Source organism: Ochotona princeps, chromosome 30 (genome assembly GCF_030435755.1).
Source record: "Ochotona princeps isolate mOchPri1 chromosome 30, mOchPri1.hap1, whole genome shotgun sequence".
NCBI lineage: Eukaryota > Metazoa > Chordata > Mammalia > Lagomorpha > Ochotonidae > Ochotona > Ochotona princeps.
Window position 1 is genome coordinate 18,088,429 of NC_080861.1, and position 25,715 is coordinate 18,114,143.

The 25,715-nt window shown below is 41.0% G+C and overlaps 1 protein-coding gene across 1 annotated transcript in view; it reads left to right on the forward strand.

Annotated features, from left to right (window-relative positions):
- Positions 1 to 25,715, forward strand: part of ARPP21 (cAMP regulated phosphoprotein 21) — a 109,891-nt gene that overhangs the window by 60,861 nt on the left and 23,315 nt on the right. Inside the window, exons 17-18 of the mRNA XM_058657047.1 lie at positions 144 to 404; positions 4,258 to 4,384. Coding sequence (XP_058513030.1) covers positions 144 to 404; positions 4,258 to 4,384 — 388 coding nt within the window. The remainder of the gene's footprint in view (positions 1 to 143; positions 405 to 4,257; positions 4,385 to 25,715) is intronic.

Genomic DNA, 25,715 nt, shown 5'->3' on the forward strand with positions numbered 1-25,715 from the left:
CTTTTATTCTGATCATCATTTCATTTTCCCCCAGTTTTACACATTCCCTCTCTCACAGCTACAAGTTCACATCCTATATCTGTCTCATTGTGTCTCTCATCACCACACTGACCCAGATGGTATCTTGATCTCATGGTTTGCAGAGAGATGACGTGGCAACCCAGTTCAACCAGATGAACCTGAGCCGGCAGTCCTCAGGAGAGACTCCGGAGCCCCCACAGGGTCCTGTCTACCCATCCTCCCTCATGCCACAATCAGCCCAGCAGCCCAGCTACATCCTTGCCTCTGCAAGCCAGCAGCTCCCCTCAGGGGGATGCACAGGATCTGGCCCTCCCATCTCCCAGCAAGTGCTCCAACCTCCTCCCTCCCCGCAGGGATTTGTGCAACAGCCTCCACCTGCACAGGTAGGTGTGTGTTTTGCTCACAACTATGACTCACAGCTAGTTTTGACCTTCATCTCTTCACGCAGACTATTCACAAGACTAACCTGATTTGTCTTCTGGTCAATATTGCTATTTCCCCTCCAATGGAGCTTCCTTAATGCTTTTGTTCAGTTGGGCAGCCTTTGGCTCAGAAAGTAAGCTGAATGAAACTTGCCCGATGCCCACTGTGCAACAGAGAACTATCCCATTTTCCAGGCTGCTCGTCCAGAGGGCCTAAAGAAGCAGACCCTTCTGTGGGATGCATATGCACAGGTTTTCCCAGAAGCAGAAAGCTTTGAGAGGGAGGAAGCCTTGTGCCTATAGGCCTGTACCCGCACTTGCTGCAGCCGCACAAATACATGCATGTTTCCACCGTGTGTCTTATCAATTCACAAGCAAGTTCTGGAGCTAATCTGGTGCTCCAGGCAGGAGCTCCTCCATGAATATAAAGGAGGAAGGTAAGTTGATACCCACTGTCCTCTCCTCTCCCCAGGGAGACGCAGAGCTCATGTCTGTACTCTCAGGTAGCCATTCATCATATTTAATTGACTTGAGCATGTAAGATACCACAGATCACTGGTTTTTACTGTCTTCTCAGACTGATTATGTGCTACTGTTCACCACTGAGCATCTTAGCTGCTCTCCTGGGCATCCCTTGCAGAATATGGAAAGTGATTACTGTCAAGATGTAAAATGCACACAGACCTTTTCTGGCCCATTTTCAAGGCACACATCTCCCAAGCAAATTCTATCCTAATTATGAAGACTGGCACTGAACGAGCTGCTTAAAGTGCAGCATCACCTCTGGGTCATTTGTCTCACTGCCTTAACATTGTGAATAAATTATTTTCTTTTCAAGTTACACAAAACCCTCCACCATGAAATGACTTCCACTCAGTTGTTTGTTGGGTTTCAAGTGATTCATTCATAGTTCATCTTCCGTCGTCTTCCTAACACTATCTCTTCCCTAGTGGCATTTAAAGAAATGTATAAAAGTAGCTTGAAGTCACAGGGAGAAGGACTTTGTTAATATATTAATGATTAGATGAGCAAATTAAGCTCTTTATGTTTAATTACTGATGAAACATGGCTTAGCTCTTTGAGTCTAACTGGCATCTAAAAGCCTTTGTCCATTTCTGTTTCCCAAGAGAAGAGTCAACACAATGTTTAATTTTTTTTTAATTAAAAAAATGTTTGAAGCAGTTCCCTGATGGAGGAATCTCATAGTGTCCTGCACAAAGGAAATTCAGAGCACACCCAAAACTATCTATAGGAGAAGGATTTTCATTTCTTTTCCATTGGATTTTTAAGACATAAAAGGAAGAAGATGTGGCTTATCATCAGTCTGGACTTTGTCTGACTTAATGACACATAAGGTGTAGGATACACTCCATAGTGACTTTCACCTTAATAAATTTTTTTTTAAAAACTGATTACCTGGCTACACAAAATGGAAAGAACTCCGTTGAGATTAAGCCCATACACATATGTGGGCATGTGATACATGTATGCAGAAGGAGGAACCAATGTAAGCAATTCTGGTGTGTGCATTCCAAATGCCTGCTGGGAAAGAGTGAGCTGAAGAGGAGAAATGGAAGAAGTACTTGTTTTTAAAGTTTCCTGTTGCTTTCTGATTTATCTACCTCCTTTGCTAATCAGAGTATTTTTGGACTCTCCATAGAGTGATTGTAAATATGTCACTACTTCATTTGGGGTTGTCCCGTCTCCTTTTTCCCTTCAAATTTTGCATACGAATCAAGAGAGAGAGAGAGAGAGAGAGAGAGAGAGAGAGAGAGAGAGAGAGAGAGAGATTTCTGTGAGCCTGAATTGCCTTCTTTCTTCTCAGGATAGGTGAGAATAGATAAGTGATTACTGGTTTCTGTGGCTGGAGGCTGTCATTTCTAAGAGGTGGCCAAGGCTGTGCTTCAGAGAACTACTGAGATAAAAAGCCTTTAGTTCTCTCACACAGCTTGTCAAAGTGCCAATGGAGGGAGATCTGGAAGGAGCAAATAAAAACTATCAAATGAATATTTCTTGATTGTTTTACACATAGTTGTTCTTTTATGAAGCCACGTGTGGTCATGAGGAAGCGTCCAAGTGTTTGAACTCCAGTTGTCAGCCCTCCAGGTGTTGTTGTTTCACGTGGAATGTAAGAGGGACGAGGAAGGAATCAATACAACAGTTTTTAACTCACATTTAATCAAGACAGTCTTTCCCAAGGTAGCAAAACGCTATTGTTCCTGAAAGACATGTAAATATGCCGATGAGTGAATTTGACATTGTCTTTTCTCATTCTCAATATTGAAGGCATCTGGTGGAGAATGATAGTAAGTTTTGAAAAAACCACAATTAGCTGCAGTATAAATGAAACATAACTCCAGAAGTACTTGGGTCTTCAGACATATAAAATTACTTGAGATTTTAAAAACTTACCCTATTAAAAAGCAAATGAAATGACTAGAGGCAATGTACATAACATACTAGTTGCTTGATGTTGACCCGTGATCGACTGAAACTCACTCATCCATCCTCTTTCCCATAAATATCAATATTACTAGGTGATCAACATTATAGCCTTGAATGATCAAATGGGATCCATACAGTTTCAGTTACCCTTTGTTCCTGCTTTGTCCTAAATCAGAACATTCTTTTATGTATATTTCAATACTAAGACTGAAATAGAAAATGGTTTCCTATTTAATGTCAACAAATCAGAAAACAAAATTGCCTTAAAAACCTTATAATTTTATTTTTTGTCTATAACTCTTATAGGCTTTGAAATAAGGTACCTCTTTTCTTTCAAAGATGAGAGAAGAAACATTGAATGTCTTACAATTGGTAATATAGCCTTTATATAAATGAAATGGGCAAAAAAAAAAAAATAGTCCTTCCAGATCAAGAAACTTTTGACTTGAATGGATCTGAGATGCTTAGGATGTTTTCAGTTATAGAAAGTTACAGAGGGCAGGATGTGGTGTGGAGGGTTAAGCCCTCACCATGCCCTCTTGGTTTGTCGAAGTGCCAGGGGAGTCCTGGCTGCCCTATTTCTGATCCAGTTTCCTGATAATGTCTCTTGGGAGGCAGCAGATGGTGGCTCAAATACTCAGGTCCCTGTATTGCACCAGGGTATTCCAGTCTGCTGGCCTCTCCTCGCCTTGACTATTGTGGACATTCAGGCGCCAGATCCCTCTTCCTTTTAGTGTCTCTGTTTTAAAAAGGAAAGTTACAGAGGGTGGCATGAGCAATAGGGCTGGCCTTTCCCCTGGTTTGGTTGAACCTGAATTTTGTATACTACCTGCTTGCCAGTCACAGAAAAGAGCTCTGAGAGAGTTTAAATCAGCTGTTGTCCTGACTAGGTTAGGTATTAAGGCAGAGCTCATGACAGCTGGCTCCTCTCTGCTCCATATGGTGTTGGCTGGGGCTGTGCTGACATGTCTGAAATCTGAGGAGAGACTGTCAGACCGAGGCCCCTTGTTTTGCAGGGAACCTCTTTCCCCAGCAGGTTCACTAGACTTCTCCCTGCTGGCTAGACTCGCCTTCTATAGGAAGTCTGCTAAAGATCAGGTTTGCAAGTCTCAGGGCTCGCTTCTACCTCATTGCATTCACTGGTCCAAGCAGGCCATGGAAACGGCTCGGGATCAAGGGTTCGGTGCGCTTCATTTCATCCCAGAAGGAGTAACAGGACTTGCCTGTTGTCTTACAAGCAGTTCTGAAGGGTTTTCATTGTAATCAATGCAATCGTATGGCATCATAAAGTGACATTGCATTTTGGCTGAAAAAATGTTCCTGACCGTGCGCAATTCTCATGCCCTGCTTTGTCTCCCATCTGCCACAGATGCCTGTCTACTATTATTCATCTGGTCAGTACCCTACCTCAACCACACAGCAGTACCGGCCCATGGCCTCAGTACAGTACAGCGCTCAGAGAAGCCAGCAGATGCCACAGGCAGCACAGCAAGCAGGTACTTGGAAACTATTCAACATTTTCTCTCCTAACCCCGTGATTTTGCTGGCTAGGTCTGCAGTTGTACTCTTTGGATGGGCTCCCGCACTTGGCAATTGAAAAAAAATGTATTTCTTTTCCCGTTCACAAAGTAGCTGAAAAAGCATTCGGCTAACCCTACAGGGAAAATTGATCAGTGCAAGAAAGTGAAGGGCACATCTATCTACTCACGCGTGTGCATGCCATGCTCAGGTGCAAAAACAACATCTGGATCTCTTATGGTATTTGAAAACAAGGAGTATGCCATGTCCCAGTCTCCCTAGTTCTTATGTTTCCCGTTTTTTTCTGTTTAATGAAAGAACATACCCTGTTCAAATGTCTAGAAAACCAAATTGGGTTGTTTTGATACTATCTGTAAAAGAAGGCTCAGAACAATGCAGCATGTACCATGGTATGGAATTCTGACTTCCTGGTTCACTCTCTCCACGGCCACCTGCCTCCTGCCCAGAGCCCGGCAGCCACTGTGCAGTGGGAAGGGGGGCCGATACACTGTACGAGAGTGAGTAGCAGGTCTCACAGTGAACCGGTCTCTTTCCCTACTGTGTCACACTCCTAACGGAACGCCATGACCCAGAGAGCAGCAGGAGCCCAGCAGAGTGACGTGTGCTAGGGACAGTTGGTGTCCTTCCTGCTAACCAGACTGCAGGAAAAACTGCTAATTGTCATGCGGAAGACTGCCTGCCTGCCTGCCTGCCTGCCTGCCTGCCTGCCTGCCGTAAGTAGGTCGTGCTACAACACAATGCTCCCTGCTGCTACTCAGCAATGCCCCCTTGGTGTGCGACTTCAGCACTGAATCTGTAAATGCATACGTAATGTGTACTGGTTATATGTAGATCCGTAATATAGAGCTGCAATGTGCCGTTTTCATGGGGAAGAAAAAGCAGAGTGCTTTCAAAAGATTAGCAATGACAAGCACCTAAAAATGCAAATGCTGAAATGACTAGCTTGGGGTCATGTTGGAGATAGAATGAAATTCTTCAGAGCTGTGAAAGTCTGTGCATTCTTTAGTTCACCTCGTGAGCTGTATGAAAACTGTGTGAAGAGAATTGGAGGCACTGACCACCCCTGATTACTTCCAGCTGTGTTGTTGCAAGCAACGTTGTAATATTTTAGGGAAGAATGTATCTGACCTCTTCATGCCTTTATGCTTGTGCAGCAGTAAGAGCCTAAAAGAGTCACAAATTCTTAGTTAAAAAAAGCATTTGCTAATAGTTTCTCTGGTTTTTGGAAAATGTTTTTGCCTCCATCATAGCAGTGAGAACTGTGCTAGTGGTTCAGACACATATTATAGTGACATGTTGCCTTCTTACTGAGCTGTCTCTCATTTGCTTCTGCAAAAGTCTTGGGTGGCACATCCCAGATCTAGACTCGGAGGCTGTGAAATTTTCCTTTTGGTTCCCAATGACTTTAGAAGAAGGAAGATAACAAATATCTAATGATCATGATTTTGTTGTTGCTTAGTTTCGTGCTGTTATGCGATACTTCTCTGAAAAGGCCTTTTAGGCTTCCAGTAAGAGTGTGGTCAAACAAAAGAATGTAGTTACAGATGTGCCACAACCTGCTGAACCCATATCCTGCGGATGTGTGTGAGGGCTGAGAAAGCTAGAGGATCATGTCATGGACAATGGAGTCAGTTTAGGACAACCATGTTATTTTTCCCCACTAGTAGCTTCACGGACAAATGATGACCCCTGGGGCGGGGGAGACGCCTGTAGAATGTTGATTCTTTCCTAAAGCATGGTGGGAGAATTTAGGGGTGTTGGAATCCCCTGCTGCATGCCACAGAAACCTAACTCTGAGTGCAACTCTACCCTGTGCCAGTCTACTGGCTTTGGCATGTCTTGTGATTTCCACATCACCAATCCGCAAGTGAGATCATGGCTCTACGATGAGTTGCAGGAGCCTGAAGGCAGCTCTGAGCGCAAAATAGAAGAAGCAAGGTCCGTGCTCTAGGTATTAGGGCAATGGGAAGGTGAAAAGAGTGAAACAGAAACAGTGATTTTTCCAGAACTGACCACCTCTATGCAGACCTAGACCTTGGAGTTTCTAGATTCTGTGACTACTAAGCCTGGGAGCTGGCCTCAAACCACAGTGCTGAACGTACCAGCTATCTGGGGAGGTGCATGGTGTCCCCTGATCTGAGCGAATCACTTCTGCTGACAGAACCCAGATAACTCTGATGACCGGACAGAGGCTGTGGGTTCCTCGACTGAATCACTGTCTACCCAAAGGGCCGTGCCAAAGCATGGCGGAGGCAGGTCTGTGTCAATGGGTTCCCTGCAGAGGAACAGCCTCCTGAGATGAACTAGAGAAGTTGCATGTGCTGGAGGAGCTTGCAGATCAGCCTGTGTACACCAGGGAAGTGGAAACCGTTGAAGAAGAAAGGTCTCTAATGGGAAAAAATCACCCTTTGGCCCTCTAACATTATCAGGTACCCCCAATAGGAAATATTCACAAGGCAACTTCTGAGGCCCCAAGTCTGCATCACAACTGTGTGAGGTTAGGGTTAAAGACAATAGTTTTGAATTCAAGTCTGATGTTGAAAGACTCGGAAGTGAAACAAAGAATGAATTTCCTCCATGGTCAGACATTGAAATGAAGAGTTGAGGTTGATCCCCTTATTTCTGAATGTTTGAGTTTGAGTTTTATGTTCAATGATCTTACTGCTTTGAGGTAATACTTGTGTCAATGTAGTTTTACTGTTATTAAGAAAAAATTAAGATCCCAAAATAACATCAGTAATTATACCCATGGATGGCTGAGGATGGATTATGGGCTAAGTATTTGCAAGCTTTGTTTAAGCCCACCACAGATTTATAGGAGAGATATCAGTGTACATGACTTACGGGCAAAGGCAATTTTTGCTCACGTGGGTGAAATACATTACCTCTATGTTTCAAGACTGACCAAGTTGAAGAAGCACCCAAGCTGGTCTGGTGTTAAGCCTGTGTGCTGACCACATTTTAGGAGTAGTATAAACATAGTGACTAGTGTCACCTTTATTGACTAGCCTAATCAATAAAAAAAAATTAGTCTTTAGTACCTAAGCCAGCATGTCTGTGTTACAGACACAGGATGTATTCTGCTTGTCATTTAGTTACAGTTTGATTAAAGCAGAAGGAACCGGGCTTTTAACTGCTGACTCAGCAAAATGTTCCTTTCAGATCATTTTGGGAAGCTGATCAATACCAAAACAGAATCAATGAGACATTTAAATACTCAATCACATATCAGAAAGAAAGGAAAAAAAAAAACACTTCTTAGGTAGTGTTCCCAACTCTGTTTTCTTCCTATTTTGATTTGAAAGGCATTACATGTAACTTCATTTTTGATACCCCCAAATTGTGAATGTGTCATGAAAGCAACAAAAATTAACTTAAAAAGTGTTAGACAGTTGTATAAAAAGGCATTTGGGGAAAAGAAACATGGGCTCAGTATCATCATCACAATAATAATATTTTTTAACTAAATATTCACTTCTATTTCTTTATGGTTCTAAAACTAGCCAAATGATCTTCATCCTTGTTGAGTGTTGATGGTTTTTGACCCAGTTCTTCAAAGTTCTTGAACTTAGAAGCATAAAGCTGACAGTGACATACTTTTTCTAAAGTTTTCAGGATGTGTAAGGATATCTTATTTCCTTCCTGGGCTGACTTTGTTTCTGTTTTTGTTTGCTTGTTTGTTTTTTGTTATTTTGTTTCCATACTTTTCTTGCTTGCGTCATTCTTTCTAGATTCGTAAATTTTAATAACTCGCTCTGTGTTTCATTGACTTTTTTCTCATTGTTTAATATTTTAATCTCATTGATTTCTTCTCTATTTTTATGACCCGTTTGCTTACTTAGGATTTGTTTTGGTCTTTTTTTTTTTTCTTTTGGTAGTTTTGTCTTTTTGTAGTTCCCAAGCTACATTGCTGAGTTGAGGCCTTTTCTTTTTTACAATGAGAACATTCAGCAACATGAATTTCTTTTTCGGCCCTACTTTTGCTGCATTCCACGTATTTTGATATGTCATAGTGTTATTTTCTTTCACTTGTGTGTTTTATTTATTTTCCTTGTAGCTTTCTGTCTGGATCTTAGATTGCCGAATGTGTGTTGTTCAGCACTCTCATGTTTGGAGATTGTTCTTTTGGCTTTCTGTTGTTGATTCTAGATGGAGTCCTTGATAGTTACGTAACATATTCTGATGATCATGGAACCGAGGTGGCTCCATGGCCCAAGATAAGAGTGGCCGAGACAGCTCCATGGCCCAGGATAAGAGTGGCCGAGATGGCTCCATGGCCCAGGGTATGACCTGTCTTGGGGAATATTCCATGAGCATTTCCTGGAAACTAGGCATGCTGCTGCCCCGGGGAGCGGGGGAGTACTCTATACACATCACATGATTCCTTGGGGGATATTTTGATTTTGTCACTTGAATCTTCTCCACTTCTACCGATTTTCTACCTAATTGTTCATTTGGTTGCTAAGGCATTTTTGCTTATAATGTCAACTAGAAGACTGTCTGAAGACCTGAAATGGAGTATTTGTTCCTGAACCCCAGGGATGAAGGATTCATCTGGAAGCCCTACAGAGCATGTTATCATTTGGCTCTTGCCCTCAGGAATAAGGAATAAGTCGCAGCTGGCAAGAGGTTAGGAACATTCTGCAAAGAGGAGTTGGAAGGTTAAAGGCCCTCTGAACAGTGAGGCTCGGATGAACGTGCCCTAGGAGACACGCCGGTGTCTCACACACAATTCCTTTCAGTGATGGCATGCTAGGATGAGGAGGAAGAGAGATGCCTGCTGAAAACAGACAGCTCTGCCACCCTGCAGGGACAGGGGAGTCTGGGTTTCTGAGTGCCATGAAAACAGGACAGTGGAAGAAATCTGTCTGCATTGGAAATGGAAAAAAAAGAAACGCACAGAGTTGGGAGAGCCTCCAGTTAGGTTATAACTGTTGCAGACCATGAAGTGCAGAATCAGAAAGCTCTGGAGATGCTTCTCCCCAGGGATTTATAAAAATCCCTTTACTTTTCCAGCTTCCCCAACTCCCAGGTATCTACTGAATGATTCATTTAGGAGGGGATCAGTTTGATAGAGCATTTTCCATGAAAAAATAAATGGTCTACTTTTCAAATTACATTTCAAACAGAAACCATGAAAAACAAATCTTAAAAAATGCATCAAATGCAAAACTGCAAGCAGTTTTCTGGGGTAGGGAGGGGAGTGTTTTCCTTAGCCTATTTTATGTACATCCTTGCTATTTTTTTTTCTTGAGTCTCTATGTTGAGACAAAGATGCTGTACCCTGAGGACGCTGCCACTAGGCTACCATGCCAGGACCCCCAAATTTACTCTTTAACTTATATTTTACGTCTTATTTTTAATACTTTATTATCAATGTAGTAGATATTGTGAATTTGGCTGATAAGTATTTAAAATAACATGCTAATATTTAAAATGCAAATGTCAGGATGAGACATCAAGCAAGGTTCTGTGGTATAACGAGCAGCAATAAATGTTTAGAACATGAATAATATGTCTACTTCTATTGACTTTGATTTATGCAGGGTGTGTATCAGTGTATGCCTATGGGTGGGTGGCAGGGTATATGGATGTGGCAGAGAGGTTAAAGAAAGAAAGCATTATCTTTCATCAATCTTTTTTTTAAGATATATTTGTCTGAAAGGCAGAACTACAAAGAGGGAAAGAGCAGGAGATAGAAAGAAGAAGATGAGAAAGAGAGAAATCTACTTTCTAGTTACCCCTCAGACAGCCACGTCTGAGCCAGGTCTCCCACATGAGTGGCAAGGATCTAAATTGTTAGGCTATCATTCAGTGCCTTCCCTCGCACATTAGCAGGACAGTGGGATGGAAGAGGAGCTGAGACGAGCAGGTGCACTGATACAGGATTTGGGCTTTGCCAGAAATACTGTAACTGGTGTGCCACAGTGCCAGCCGTTATCAGGTGGGTCATCTTTCCTCAGTGGAAAACATGGTGCCTCAGCTGGCCATTGTTGTGTGACTATTTAAAAGGAAAATGGAAACATCTTGGCCATCCAATTCAAATCTGACTAAGAACAAAAATAGTATTAGGTGTTTGAAAATCAAAGAGAATGACAGGCCAACACATCAGTCCACACCAACCAATGGATTTAAATTTTTCAACTTCAAGGACCCAAGAGATTTGTAACAGGGTCTGAAATCCAGTTGTGGGGTCAGAGAGGGCTTGGATTTTGGCACGCTAACGTATTTGTGGCATAAATAGAGACTGAGAGGGAGAGACAGAAACACAAATTCATAGAGATCTTCCATCCATTTTTTTCCACAAATCTCCACAATAGCTGGGGTTGTACTAGGCTGAAACCAGGAACCAGGAACTTCATTCATGTTTCCCTTGCGAGTGGCTGGAATCAAATTTTGGAGTCATTGCCAACTACCTCCCAAGACAAGCATTAGGATGCTCCCAGTCCTAACACAGCTGGGCATTTGACATAGTCATGCTCCATGTGATACCTTAACTGTAGTGTCAGATGCCTAACCCTACTTGGGAATTGCTACAAACTCAGTTGGCCACCTTTGATAAACTCTTCTTGTGTTTAGGGCTCAGAGAAGAACCTGGGCCTGTAGAATTATCCAGTTCACACTGTTTGGATGGCAGCTCCATCCTTGTCCTTGAGTCATCTTCATTTCCTCCTGACTGCATCACAGTGCAGTGGACTTGATAACACTGCTGGCAGGAATCTATGACTGTTAGTAGGTCCTGCTTGATTGAAATTAGACCAAAAGGCACAGTTCCTTCCATGACAGGTCTGCACACAAGTTCAATAAATAAAAATGTGCTTAGCTTCTATGTCTTTCAAACTCTCTTTTCTGATTTTGATGCCTCTGAGATGTCTCACTGTGAGTTATCTTCTGCTTGGGGTTAGCTGAAGATGGAAAAAGAGATTAAGAGAACTCAAGAAAGGAGCTGGAATCCTGATGTGACCAACAAAATGCATGTACTTCTACACAGTAGGATATTGTCTTTTAAGTTCATTTGCCTTCCCTAAAATGAGATGATTCTAAAAGGATTTATCTGTTTAATTAGCCTACATGATTTCCATATGTTTTAATATTTAAAGCACTATTCATCTATGTATACTTTTAATTTGAGGACATAATGCATAACCAGTAACCAGAGATGCAATGTACAAGAAATGTTATACTTGACAGCTCTCAGGGAGTGATTTGTACTTTGAGTGTCTGTGTTATTATGTTATCAAAGGCAGAGGAATAAGCTATCAAAAAAATTACATAAGGATGTAATTGTCTCATTTCTGTTAACATCAGTTGGAGTTACATGGATAAATCTTTGTGGAACATGCTGTTCTGAAAATATTAGTTTGGAAAAGGTTTCTATGGAAATGAGCTTGTGTTCCATTAATTGGTCTAATTACTCCATGGACTGTAATGGGAATAGCAGTATTATGATGAGGATTAAAGGGAACATTAACTATATTAGGAGCCATCATGGGAACTTTCCTATTTTTAGAACTAAAATTCTTCCATATTCCCCAGTGTCTTGTGTTCCCAAGGAGGCTGTAGTTAAGGGGGTTTGCTGAGCGCTTGTGCAGTAGTGACCATGGTTCTTAGCATTTTCTGCAGCTGTTGGTGTTTGCGTTTTTGTTGGTTAGGCAGTTTGGCATGGCTGTTATTAGAATTACTGCTTTTCCGTGCAGATAAGAAGAGAAACTATAGCACCTTTGTTCACTCTTCTTATTGTGTTGAGAACAATGGAAATATTGTTTAAAAAGAAAAAAAGGGAAAGAAAAAAAATAGAAAGATTTGGATAAGGGATAATGGAAGGGAAGCCCCTAATACATCTTTGCAGTTTTCTTACATAAACAATCAGCAATTCTCCATGTTCCAAGGTTCCCATTTTCCATAAAGAAATTTAGGAGACGGGATTGTTTTATGCCATCTACATTGTTTAGTCTCCTTTTTTAAAATCTCCTACTCTTATTCATTTCTCGTTGGTCGACTTGTTCATTTCTTGTCAACCATTTTTGTTGTTGGTTGACATCTCGGTGTATGAATTCTTGTATGTTCAAGCCATTTTTTTCTTTTAAACGGATTACTTCAAAATTTCTCCCTAAGGCTGGGCACAATAGCTTAGTAACAAAATCTTCAAATGACATGTGCCAGTATCCCATAAAGGTGCCAGCTCAAATCCCAGATGTACCACTTCCAATCCAGCCCTGCTTGTGGCCTGGGAAGACAGCCGAGGATGGCCCAAAGCCTTGGGACCCTGAACCCATGTGGGAGACCCAGGAGAAGTTCTTGGCTCCTGGCTTTGGATGGGCTCAGCTCAGGTCATTATTACTTGGGGAATGAACTAGCAGATGAAAGATTTTTCTCTCTGTATCTCCTTGTCTGTGAATTTGATTTTGCACTAAAAATGAATAAGTCTTAAAAAAAAATAACTTATTCCTAGTCTCCACCGCCTCCTCATCTTCAAAAGTATTTCTTATTTTTCTGCTTTGTCTCTTGACTCTGTGGAAGCTCTGTGCAATTCTTCCATTCATTTCTTTGCGTTACACATGATGCTCCCCACTCATGGTGCTTTCCAGGTTGTGTTGTAGTTGTCTGCATTTTTGTCTTACGTTGATGATTTTCTGACTTTCCTCTTTCTGCATGCCTCTTCGTTCTGAGACAGGGCACTTCATTCTTCACGGAAACACTTACAATCACATCTACAGATGGTGAAGCAGAGCTCAGAAAAAGCAGCAAAATCTCTTCCTCACCCTGGAGCCTTCATGAAGCTGGCCCTTGGGGTTTGTGACTTAGAAAAGAAATGCTAACCCTGGGAAAGTGAATCTTGCATTACTTTTATCTTTCTTCTTAAGTCCCAAGATGCAAGCGGTACCCGTGGAGCGGGGGGATGTGCAGGCTTTTGGATACAGTTTAATTTCATGGTTTCCAAGGAATTTTTGTTGCCTCCAAATGTTGATGGCATTCCAACTTGCAATAGAGAATGAGGTATGGATTGCTCAATTAAAGGATACTGTGTTAGAAGTAAGGACCTTTTAAGGATGTTGCTCTTTACAATACTTCCTTCCACTGTCTTCATATATGGCTGCTAACTGTGATAGACAGAAATCCTAAATTCAGTCAAATCAATGAGTATGGGCTCACTTAATTCATTACATCCTGGGGGGGGGGTCCCTTTTCTATACAGTCAGCATTAGATCAAACGTTTAACCAGCTCCTGCCACCTCTGAAATGCCAACAATTCCTTTGTCCAATGAGTGGTACAGAAATTTTCCAGTTTAGAGCCAAGGAGCAAGCACTTTAACCTAGGAAATCTGCAGGCTTGTACGTGCCCTGCTGAACATCTTAGGGTAGGTCTAGAAGGAACACTCACTTGCACACCCTCTTTCAGAGCCTAAGAGAGTGTGATGCTCACAAATGGGGTCACTCATTTATCCAGTTCTTGCAGCACCATCCCATGGTGGGAATGTTTCCTTTTGCACACCTGCTTACTATGAAAGCATGCTTGCAGTGCAGGAGCATTCCCACGAATGGTTGTGTCCAACCCAGGAAGCCACGGTGGGCGCTCCTTAGTGCCACTGAGGTACTTAGCGGTTGTCATTCTTTCTGATTGATATGAAGCCGACGGTGCCCTTCAAGGAATCCTCTAGTCCCCAATTTCCCGCTGACGCCTTCCTCCAGATTCCTGCTCCATGTCCTGGAGCATCACCAAAGTTAGCATTCCCCCAGATGCTTCTTCTGGTTGTAGTTTTGTTGTTGTTGTTGTTGTTGTTTTTAATTCTTTGGAAGCAGATCCAGGATCCTTGCGTTTTTATCAGCCACAGTGAACAGAGCTCTTTTGAAAATAAAAATAAGTAAACAAACAAACACACATAAATCAATAAATAGCACAAAGAGAGACCAGAACAGACGCAAAAACCTTGCGGAATTCAGGACCATGGAGAAGGGTTTGTATGCATGCTCAGTAGAGAATGTCAAGTTGGCTCCAATTGGGGTTGTATTCATTTCGCACAAATGACTCGTCCACAACACCAGCTGGAGCTTTTGGGGTGCCCTTAACTGACTAATGGAGAGCTTGTTCCTGCCTGTTTGAGGCCTCCTCGAGCTAGCTGGCAGAAAAGGCTCAGCTTTTGCTGAGCTGAGTCTGTGCTCTTGAGATGAGGAAGGCAGGAAGCACGAAAATAAAACAGAGAGGAAAGCTCTGCCTAGCTAGAACAGAGAGTGATTCAAATGCTGCCTTTTGTTGTTGTTGTGTGTGTAAACATTTCAAATTGTGAGAGCAGCACAGTACTTATATAGTAAAGAAAACTTGTTGAAAAACACATTAAAAACTCCATGTTTAAATGATGAATTTCTGTTCAGATCTTTTTATGCCTTTGAACCTATATATTTTTGTGTTAGAGGTAAAACATGTATTACAATTATAGATTATTCCAATTTATGAATGTATACCCATTTTCATTTCTTCAAAAACTCATGGCTTTGCATTGGCATGCACATTGGTTCTTCCAATATTTCTGTAAACACCTTTAAGTAGTAAAATCCTTAACACAGTACTTGTGGAGGAACCGAGCATTTATACCAAAAATTCAAGACAATCTAAAAAAAACCTGCTAGGACTCGCAACTGAATTTGATAATGTTGCAGAACACAAAAAATATGGAGGAAAAAACATTTTTATCTCATTTAAAATTAATTTATGTATCTAAGAGTCAGAGATACAGAAGTGGAGATACAGAGGAAGAAATTGAAAGAACAAGAGAGGTAATCCAGTTTGCTCCCCAAATGGCTGCAACAGTCAGGGCCGAGGCAAGCCAAATCCAGCAGCCTGGAGTTCCTCCTGCTCTTTCACTCAGGGGAGGTCCATGTGCTTACGCCTTCTCCTGCTGCCTTCCAAGACACCTTAGCAGGAGCTGGATCGGAAGAGTAGTGATTGGGGCCCAAATTAGTGCTCTTTTTATGGGGTGTTTGCATTGTAGGTGGCAACTTAGCCCTCTGTGCTAAACCACCAGTCCCTGAATTGCATTTTTATGTACTTGCTAACAAATGAAAAATGTTTAATTCATGTTAAAATATGATACAATTTTAATAACAATACTGAAGCATGGTCCTCCTGAAGTTGCGGTGCAGGGAATCCTAGGTCACTGGCTTGGTGTATGGAGAGCCGTTCTAAACAGCCAGCAGTGCCTTGCAGGATAGTTATTATCTGAAATGCTTCTCTCTGCTGTCTTTGGTCTACCCTTTTCTGCTTCAGTTAAAAAACAAAACACAAAACAAACAAACAAAAACCGCTATGTTGTGGACTGACTCAGTCTTTCAAATGTTTCACTTACTTATCTCCAACTTTCCTGTTCAACGAATACCCCCTAAGAAGCCATCCTTATAAACATTTCTGCTCCTCTCTCAAGCAGGGACCACTCCATAGACATTTCATGGTGTTTTCTCCACCTCTGTCAAGGACTTTTGTCTTTTTGAGTTCTCATTGTTAAATGTGACAAAATGCGAGGAGCTCACATCCTTTCAGTTGTAGTCTACCTCTAGTACCTGTGTGGATGCATCACACAAAAAGAAACAGTTTCCTTAGCAACAGGAATGTGGCAAACATGTTTCGAGAAATAAAAGAACTACTGGAAATATTTGGTGTTTGTTCGCTTGCTCCCTCTCCAGGGTTGCAGAGTGCTGTCTGCAAGGCATAGAAATTACCTGAATAGAAGCATTGCAGTTCTTGGCTGCTGGGGCCATGGGCTCCAAGACCTCGCTCTCAATCTCGTCCTCTACTTCCCACTAATGACAAATATTTGGAGGAAGAGTTGATATTTTCTTATACCCCCCTTGAGCTACTTCTTTCTAGATATGGAAATTGACAATGAGAAATTGTTTTTGAGTGTGTGTGTGTGTGTGAATATGATTGTTCTGATGAATTAATTTTAGGAATTCACAATAGTTCTATTTACATCTGTTTTTAGTCTCTGAAATTTGAATAAATTATTTTAATTTTTTAAAATTTATTCGAGAGGCAGAGATACTGTGGGGTAACAGAGGGTGCTGAAAAGACAGAGAAAACAGATAAATAGAAACAAAGAGGATTTCCATATATTAACTGTGTCTCAAATGCCAATAAAGGAGACTCATCCTGACCTCCCTAGTGAGTGTTAGTGACCCAGTTAAGAAAGCCATCACCACACTGCTTCCTAGGATCTTATTTAGCAGGAAGCTAATACCAGGTGTTAGAACTTGGTGTCAAACTCAGGTACTGTGACATGGGACACAAATGTATTAACCTGTGTCTTAGCCACTAGGCATAGCCTCATGAATATTATTTAGAAAAATAACAATAGCAAGATGCACTATCCTCTTTTGTGATTTTTATGGAAATTGATACATTAATTTGGCAGTACTTGCAGTTTAGATGTATTTCCAAAGAAGTCCCCATGGAATCCAAATGTTTTCTCCCCTACTAAAAATGACAGGAGAAATATACACACATGAATTACAGGCAAGTGAGTCTAGTAAAATCCAATTCCAGTGACATCATTCAGCAAGCACAGAGATACTGATTTTTTTTTAAGACCTAAACTCTTGCTGTGCCCCAGGAGATCAATAAATCCACATCAGTTGGGATGCAAAGCTCACCTTCTCCAGAACACACTCTCTCTCCATAGTTTTATCTCCTCAGAACAGTAAGTAAGTAACAGTAAAAAGAACACAAGTATGTAATTGTTTATTTCCAACTTGTTCTGCTGCTGAAATTGTCAGTTATTAAGGTATGATGTGCTGTGACTGTTCCCTCTTTCTGGGTAACTACTCCCCCTATTGATTTCAGAACTTTAGAAGTCTATTGAATCAGCCCATACATGTTCCCCTATTAACAAGTCTGCCATACAAATAGGAAAAATGAGGAAATTAGTAACTACCTCTGTTCTGTTGTCCTCTCATTTTTCCTTCTTCCCTCTTTGGCTTAGACAACGCAAGTTTATTTTCTCACTAACTGGAGGCAGGAAGACCATAATTAAGGCGTTGGCAGGTTTGCTTTCTTCTGAGCTTCTCTCTTTAGATTGCCAAGGTTTCCTCCTTTCTTAAACTGAAGAACAAATACAGTAAATGAAAAACAGGCATTTTTTTTGCGATGTTAACTTTGGATTATTTGAAAAGCTTTGCACTGCCTCGCTGGAATGGCAAGGATGCCCTTGCAAGCCTTTCCACTCTGATGCTGTCAGAATTACGTGTATGTCTTTTGGGACTAGATCAACTATAGTCACACTAACCAACACATCATGTCTCCACGTGTGTTTGTAAATGCATCTTACAAAGCTGGAAATCAATGTGTCAAGAATAATTCAAGAGACTGTACAAAGAGAGATTAAACATGCACACACGCAAGCTAAGAACTTGTCTTTTTGTTTTCTCCATTTTATTGCCATGGTGCTGGTGGTGGTGACTGGTGACAGTATCTGACTGTAAATTAGTGACACCAGCTCCCAGCATCCCCAGCAGCTGTCTTCCTGCCTCAGTAGAAACTGGTGGCAACCTCAGGGTTTGTGGCTTTGCTGTCAAAAGCAGTGCCTTGATGCCTGTCCATTTGCCTGGTGGTGATACCAGCATCAGCAAGGAGAACTTTTAACTGGCTGATTATGCTAGATATGAAGGAGGAATCTTTTGTGAGTTTGGGGATTTGAGATCCTCCTGGGAAGACAGGAAATCGCTGCAAAATCAACATTGGTGCCTTTGACTGAGGAGCCGATAGGCATGGAAACAAAAACAGGAAGGAGAAAATTTACATCAGCTGGGAGTTTGTTATTTGCTGCCGTTGAAGAAATTTGAGATGAAGTTACTGAGTGATTGAAACTACGCTATAGTGATGAAGAATTTGGGGGTGTTGCTAAAACAAATTGAAACCAGGAAGACTTTGAAATTAAAGAACTCATCGTGGAGTTATGGAGGCTAGCTTATTCCAAAGCCAAATGTACTGGCATGATTTCAATTTAAATTGCTGTATGTTCGACCTACATGAGGACTTGAGGAGATGTGGAAAGGGATTTTATAAAGAGTAAAGGGAATCAGATCTTCTTGAATTGCCGACGACTACACACTATCTCTGTCCTAGGAGTTCTCAGTTTTTGTGGGGAGAGTGCATCTTTCCAAACCGTCTTTGCCCTTTGAATGTAGCAGGTCCTAATGCTCAGAAAGATCTATAAATTGCATCCTCAAACAATTAATATGCCATTAATATTTAAAAACCACTTACCGAAATCTTTTTACTATGTGAAGAGAAGTCTTCTGGTGTTACTTCCGTTGTTATACTTAAAGAAGTTCACATTGGCAGGAAATACCACTGAGTTCAAATTGGGTGCCAACTTCCTTCCACATTGTCAGGAATTCTACCTGATGTATAACCGCTTGCCTTTTCCAACTGCCGGGGTATGGTCGGATGCAAAGTACTTGAAAAAGTCACTTCTGGTTTGGGTTGCTCGTAATGGAAAGCCACTTAGAGGCCACTCACAAGACCTCTTTGCCTTCTTGTAGGCTTCTTCTTTATACACTACCGCCAACCACACAAAGACGGTAACTTTCCACCTGAGAGCACCTCCTCTGCACCCCCTCTTCTTTGGGGCTACCCACCCACACAGTGAGCCTGTGGGGCTGTAGGCAGATTCTGAGTTCTACTCTGTTGCTCTTTTTTTTCTACCCAGCATTAAAAAGGCATATGTTAATACATTACAAAGGGAAACAATATAGAGGGAATTAAGAAGCAGTAGAGTTTCTTGCTATTATTACATTATGGAAAGCAGATGCTAAGATAAAATGGATTTTGAAAACGCTGAAATTAGCATGAGAGGCACTAATGATTTTAATGTTATGACAAAAGAAATAATGGAGTAGGGGGTAATATCCAGGAGTTCTGCTTTTGTCAGTCTAATTTTTCAATTGCAAAGAGAACATCCAGCTTTTGACCAGCCATTTATCCATCTTAACAGTGCTTATTGGGTCCTATCAGGACTATATGGCAATCCAATGGTGTTTAAAGGCATATATCTGATATCACCCCACGCATAAACCATTTTCACCATCCCAGAAACCATTCAGATCTGCTGTGATTTTGTAAAATCTCGAAATGCCAAAGAACTTTTTGCAATCACAAAGCCCTCAACATCAAGCTCAAAAATGTTGGAATGTTTACACAGATACACACATACACACACACAAGCACTTACGTACTTTCACACACAAAGTACTTATCATTGTCCCTGCATTTTAAACTTTCCATTTTCAAAAGTAGTTATTCTTTCTGTCTTGCACTATACTTTTCTTTCTCCTGGCTTATGCCTGTCAACAAGTTAAATTGTAAGCAAGATTGCTTAGCCCTTGCTTTTTGTTTTTGAGTATGTTTTTTTCCTCCTGTAATTTGGGATGAGAGAATGATAACAAGCTTGTTAGAACCTTGTCTGAGAGTGAGTCTGAATGATACCTAAGAAGCTTAGACAAGAGCAAAGAGCAAGATGTCTAGGATGGTAATGCTGTAATATGCAGTTGGTGAATTGGGTCCTCTCTCTCTTGTTCTGGATTCTTTACTTATTTTATGTGTAAGCATCAATGTACTTAAACCAGACAGCAATCCATCTCACCAGATGGGTAGAGCTGTGAAACAATTTCAAACAAGCTTTTTCTCAATGAACAAAACTCAACCCTCTAAGAAACAAAAAGGTGAAATGCAAATGAAATTAAATGCAAAGGTGACATGTAAATGAAATCTGAATGCTTTCAATGCCTGTTGAATTAAATTACATCGAATGTAAGCAGTTTCCTCCTACTGAGATGAAAAAAAAAATCAAGATAGAAGATAAACGTTATTTTAAATAGGCCAGCTTCAATAATCGTTATATCTCAAAAAATGTGTCCTGTGTAATGTATAGAAACCTAAGAACCAGACTTTTTGGATTCAAGTCTAGTTCTGTGACTTTGAACCAGTGTGTGTCTAAGTTTTCTCATAACTAAGATGAAGATAATCCTAGGACTACCACATCAAAAATTCAAAGTGAAAAGCAGGTAAACTGCGTAGCTTGTTGGCACTTAGAGTGTGAAATATTCAGTGATGTTGGACTAATGTACCTCTGAGCACCACACAGGAGCTGGGAAAGACATGGACACGGATTCCAAAGACTTTCCATCTCAGAGCCCCTTCCTGCTCTCAGGGAATATCCAACAACCCACTTGAATGAAATATCCGGCGCAGTGATATTTAACTTTCCAGGTTTGAAATGCTTACTCACCCGGCTAGAGCCATCATTGATTCATTGAAAAGGAAACTGAGCATTTTGGATTCTATTCATTGGGGGGGAATGTACGCGCACAGCTCTGCCAAGTGCCATTCTGAAACTAATGTGTAAATCCCTGCCAGTTGGAGCTGTAGTGGCAAATGTACTTAAGAAAATGCTGAATGCAGTACGAAAGTGCCAATGTCTTCAGTGATGTAAACAAGGGTAGCTTTATTATTGAAAAGGAAGAAAGAACAGCACCCACACAGAATGAAACAATCAGTTGCTACTTGGTTCCATTGCTGGCCTGAAATGCCACTGCCTGTGAAGAGTCATCATGAAAAACATATTCTTGGAGGAATTTGGAGCCTGTAGGCATTTGTTGTGCCAATTGCCTTCAGTTGGTTCTAATCTGTAATTTATCATTGGAGTGTCCTACCCTGCTCAAATGCGCCCTTTGTGGGCAGAGGCACAGCTAATATACTTTCCCAGTGTATTTGAATTGCTTCAATAAATCACAGCTGCCATTGTAAGCAGTTTTATCATTTGCCGGAACGGTAAGTTATTTTCATGCTTTATAGACGCCATTCTCTCCAAGACTTTTATTTGTGTAAATTGTAATATATCATAACCCATTTCCTAAAGTGAAATTAGAGACACATTATATATGCGTGTGTATACATATGTCTATATGCAAATATTTACAATTTAAGGAATTATTCTAAGGAAATCTATAAGCTCATCAAGAGCCAGGATGTGTTTTTATCCTTATTTTAGAGCAGCAATTTATGCATTTGCTATTACCATAATTATATAAGCTTTAAAAGCTTACAGTTAGGGCTAAGCATCATTCAGCTATTGTCTGCTGCAGTGTCTCAGTAAAAACAGCCCAGAAAAAAAATTAGGTCTCAGCACAATTGCTTCCTTTTAGGTCCAACACACACAAGAGGGAGAACCACAATTTTGAATGTATCATTCGCTTCTGTGCTCAACTGTCTAGCCAGTCATGCCAGTAGGTCGGGCTGTGGCAGCAAATATTTGCTCAAAGTGATCTCTGAGACTGATTTTCAGTGTCTCTTTTTTTTTCACAATGTCTAAATCCTGAATGTGTCTGACTTGAACTGTTTAGACTCTGGAGAGAAAGTGTATTACATAATGACATCATCTCTCAAGCATCTGATAAGGAAAGTAAAATCTAATTTTCGTATTGTCTCAGGACTCTATGCAGTATGATGGCCAAGAAAATACACTGGCTTGACTGATATACTGCACAATATTTATAAGTTAATTTGCCACTACTTTACATATGATAGGAAAATAAAGTCTATAAATATGGCAGGTTTAATAATTAGAGACTAATTTATTTGCTCTCAAATGAAGTGGTTTGTTTGCATACATGTTATTGTATCCAATTTTGATTCAGTTGTTTTTCTTTTTTTATTGTTTTGCTTGTTTGTTTTTTATATTTGTTGTCAAGAAGGGGCTTCTATGTCCTGCCATAGAATTCCTGATTTTTCTAGGCATCTATTTCAGATTGCAATAACTGTTTACTTTTTAGTCAAACTACTAGATCAGCATTTTTAAAAAGATTTATCTATTTTTATTGGAAAATCAGATATACAGAGAGGAGGAGAGACAGGGAGGAAGGTGTTCCATCTGATGGTTCACTCCCCAAGTGGCCACAATGGCTGGAACTAAGCCAATCCAAAGCCAGGAGCCAGGAGCTTCTTCCAGGTCTCCCACATGGGTGCAGGGTCCCAAGGCTTTGTACCATCCTCGACTGCTCTCCTAGGCTACAAGCAGGGAGCTGGATGAGAAGCGGGGCTGCTGGGATTAGAACAGGCGCCCATATTGAATCCCAGTGCATTCAAGGCAAGGATTTAAGCCACTAGGCTATCACAGCAGGCCCTAAATAAGCATTTTGAAGAACTTCACAGATTAACTTCTTCAGGCCAGATCAGATCTCTAAATTGGTTTCCCAAACGCTAGGTGTTAGCCATGTCTTAACCCTTGAAAAAGTCTCTGGACCCAGTAATTCATAAGCATCTTTGCACAAGTCAGCATTAACAATTTTTGCTCATGATGCACCATGCTTTTCATCTTCTTACTGCTGCTGTGACGTATAGTTCTTGGCTCTGCCAGCACCACCTTGGCTCTGTAAGGCCTAATCCGAGCACACTTAGATACAAACACCATGACCCTGTGTGTGTGTGTGTGTGTGTGTGTGTAATTGTGGAGAAGGCAGTGAAGGAAGGTAAGGATGAGAATGGAGGCAGAGACACGCACTGGCTAAGGTGGATTTTCACCTTTCTGTTTCCCATTCCCTCCTTTTCTCAAAATCCCACACCCCGGTCCTTTCTTTCACTGAGTTCCTGGAAGAGAGCTGGGATTTCCTATTTTTGTTTGTTATTTAGAATGGATGTATTCAGTAAACTCAGCACCAAAAAATTAATGGAAGGGGAATGATCATTTCAGAAGCTTAGTTCCTTTTCACAAAATATGGAGAATTGTCCAACCCTCAGATCTACCATGGCTGTGTATTTTTCTTAGAAAACTGATAACTTATGGGGCATTATTTTACGCATACCCACTTAGAAAGCAACAAACAAATATGTGGTGTGGCAATGTTGTTAACTTTATCAGCAGTGTCTGCTTGAAGAATTCAGGCATACAGCAGCTTCCCTTGGTGGATAATTAAAGCTAGAGACGCCACCGGATCCTTTATCTATTCAAACTCTCCATATATAAAAGTTTGTAACATGTATCTTATAAATAAGCCAGACACGCATATCAAAAATTTTGAACAAACATCCTTAATTTCGTTTTTCTATGAACTTTTAGAAGTACCCTCTTACTATGTATTTTTTACATAGTTAATTCATAAATTCTTACTTCATTCTTAAATATAAGATTTCAAAATCCATTTCCCAGATGCTAGCTGGCGCTGCCATCATTTGCACACATGCTCGCTTCTGTTAGTGATGTGGGAGCAGCCTCCTCTTCAGCAGGTGCAGCACTCAACATTCCAGGCACTTTCATTCCAGATATTTCCCGAATCAGTGTGGTCACCAGCCCTTCGTAGGAGCAGATGACTTAATGTCACGTGTTTCCGGGAATTCGTCGCTGGGGATGGGCAAACGCAATCAATGGGAACATGTTTTTTCTTCCATCCACGAGCTACGGTTTTTTCACCTGAGTTAAGTCCCCATAGCCCTGTAGCCATTACTTTTGTAGTCCACAGCCAACTGCAGAATCTGCACAAGTGTTCTCTTTCATCTTCAGAATTTCATGAATAGAACATTTGTTTTAAACACTTGGCTTAGCAATTTCAGCCTATGATCTTTGTTTTCATTGGGTGAATCCTTGCTTCTACTCCTTTAAATGAAGTACTGAATGCCTTCTTTTTCATCTGTTTAAATTTCCAGCCATCACTCTCTTGCACTTGGGGGTCCGTATTAACCAAAGCGAGTACTCTGTGAATACAGGCCATGCCATATTGCCACAGTCTGACAACCAAGATAAGTACCCAGTGACCAACAGACAGGTAGCACATAGAGTGTGGATATGCTGTGCAAAGGAGTGACTGACATCCTAGACAGAGATGTGAGATTCCATCCTGTTATTCAGAAGAGTATGTGATTTAAAACATAGCAATAATTGCTGAAGTCTCTGCTTTGTATTTTTGGACTGCTGTTGACTTTGAGTAACTGAAACTATAGTAAGAAAAGCTGCAGTTAAAAAGGAGAATGACTGTACACTTAAATTAACACGTTTTCATGGATGATTGCCTGTTTCTGCGAGGAAGCCCATTCACCAATGTTCTTTTAGTGGGAATTCCATTTTAGCATGTTGAGTTTGCCGTTTTAAAGGGCTCCATCAGGCATCGCGTATTCTAAGTTATTTGTTTTTTCGCAGAGACGACCTGCATCCTTTTCTATTTCACTGCTATGTTATGAAAGTATGATTACAATTATGTCACCATCACATGCTTAGTCTTTATCATCAGGTTGTAAATGTGGCTTTGCATGCCGGCTTGGCAACGTTCGATGCTGAATTCATTTTAAAGGCATGGTCTGCTGAAGAGTTCGCAATTCTATAAGCTTCAAATATGAGGAAAGGCTAGAATAGAGACATTTCTCTTTTGAAAATCAGCCTGGGTAAAGCTTGACTGGAAGTTAAAGAGAAATGATTATTAGTCCTTGAAAAAACTCTTCCTTGTGTGTGTGTGTGTGCGTGTGTGTGTGTGTGTGTGTGTGAGTGAGAGAGAGAGAGAGAGAGAGAGAGAGAGAGAGAAAGATTGTTTATATATCTGTATCTGGATAAAGTGCAAATTACTTTGGGAAAAGAAAAAGCACACAAAATCTATACTACCATCTATCTATTTGTCTGGAAGAACAGACACAAACTATACCAGGAACAAAATCCTGCAAAACCACAGGTCTCCTATGAACTTGTGGCAGCTATAGATTGTCATAATAACCCCTTATGGACCATCAGTACTGCTTTCTTAGTCGTTGAGAAATCTTGTCCTCTGGTATCATGAAATAGCAAGCCTTTCCAGTTGGCGTTCTGTCCATTAGGACTATCCCATCAAAAACTGAAGTCACTATGACCTTGTAGAGTCCTGAATGTACAAGCGCCGTAGAAGCACTCACAGACCGTTCTGCACACAGCACACCACTTTTCTTACTTTAGTGTTCTTGAAGGATTGAATGCCCTGTGTGCTGAATCCATAACACAGCCCAACTCTGCTTTAATCCTATCAACACACTCCTTGAATTGGATGCCATCTCTCTCTATGTTTTCTCCTCTTGTGTCCGTGATCCCCCACAGCTCTGCTAAGTGGGCTCTCTCATTACAATGGGTAATCATTTATTACAGTTTTATTATTGCATGGCTTAACAGGACCCTTTGATAATTATTCAGAGAAAGCTTCCTTAGCTATGCTCATACAAAAGAACACATTGCTGTAGCTAGACTCATACTGTCTTGCAAAGACATGGAAAAGGCGACATGGCATAGCATA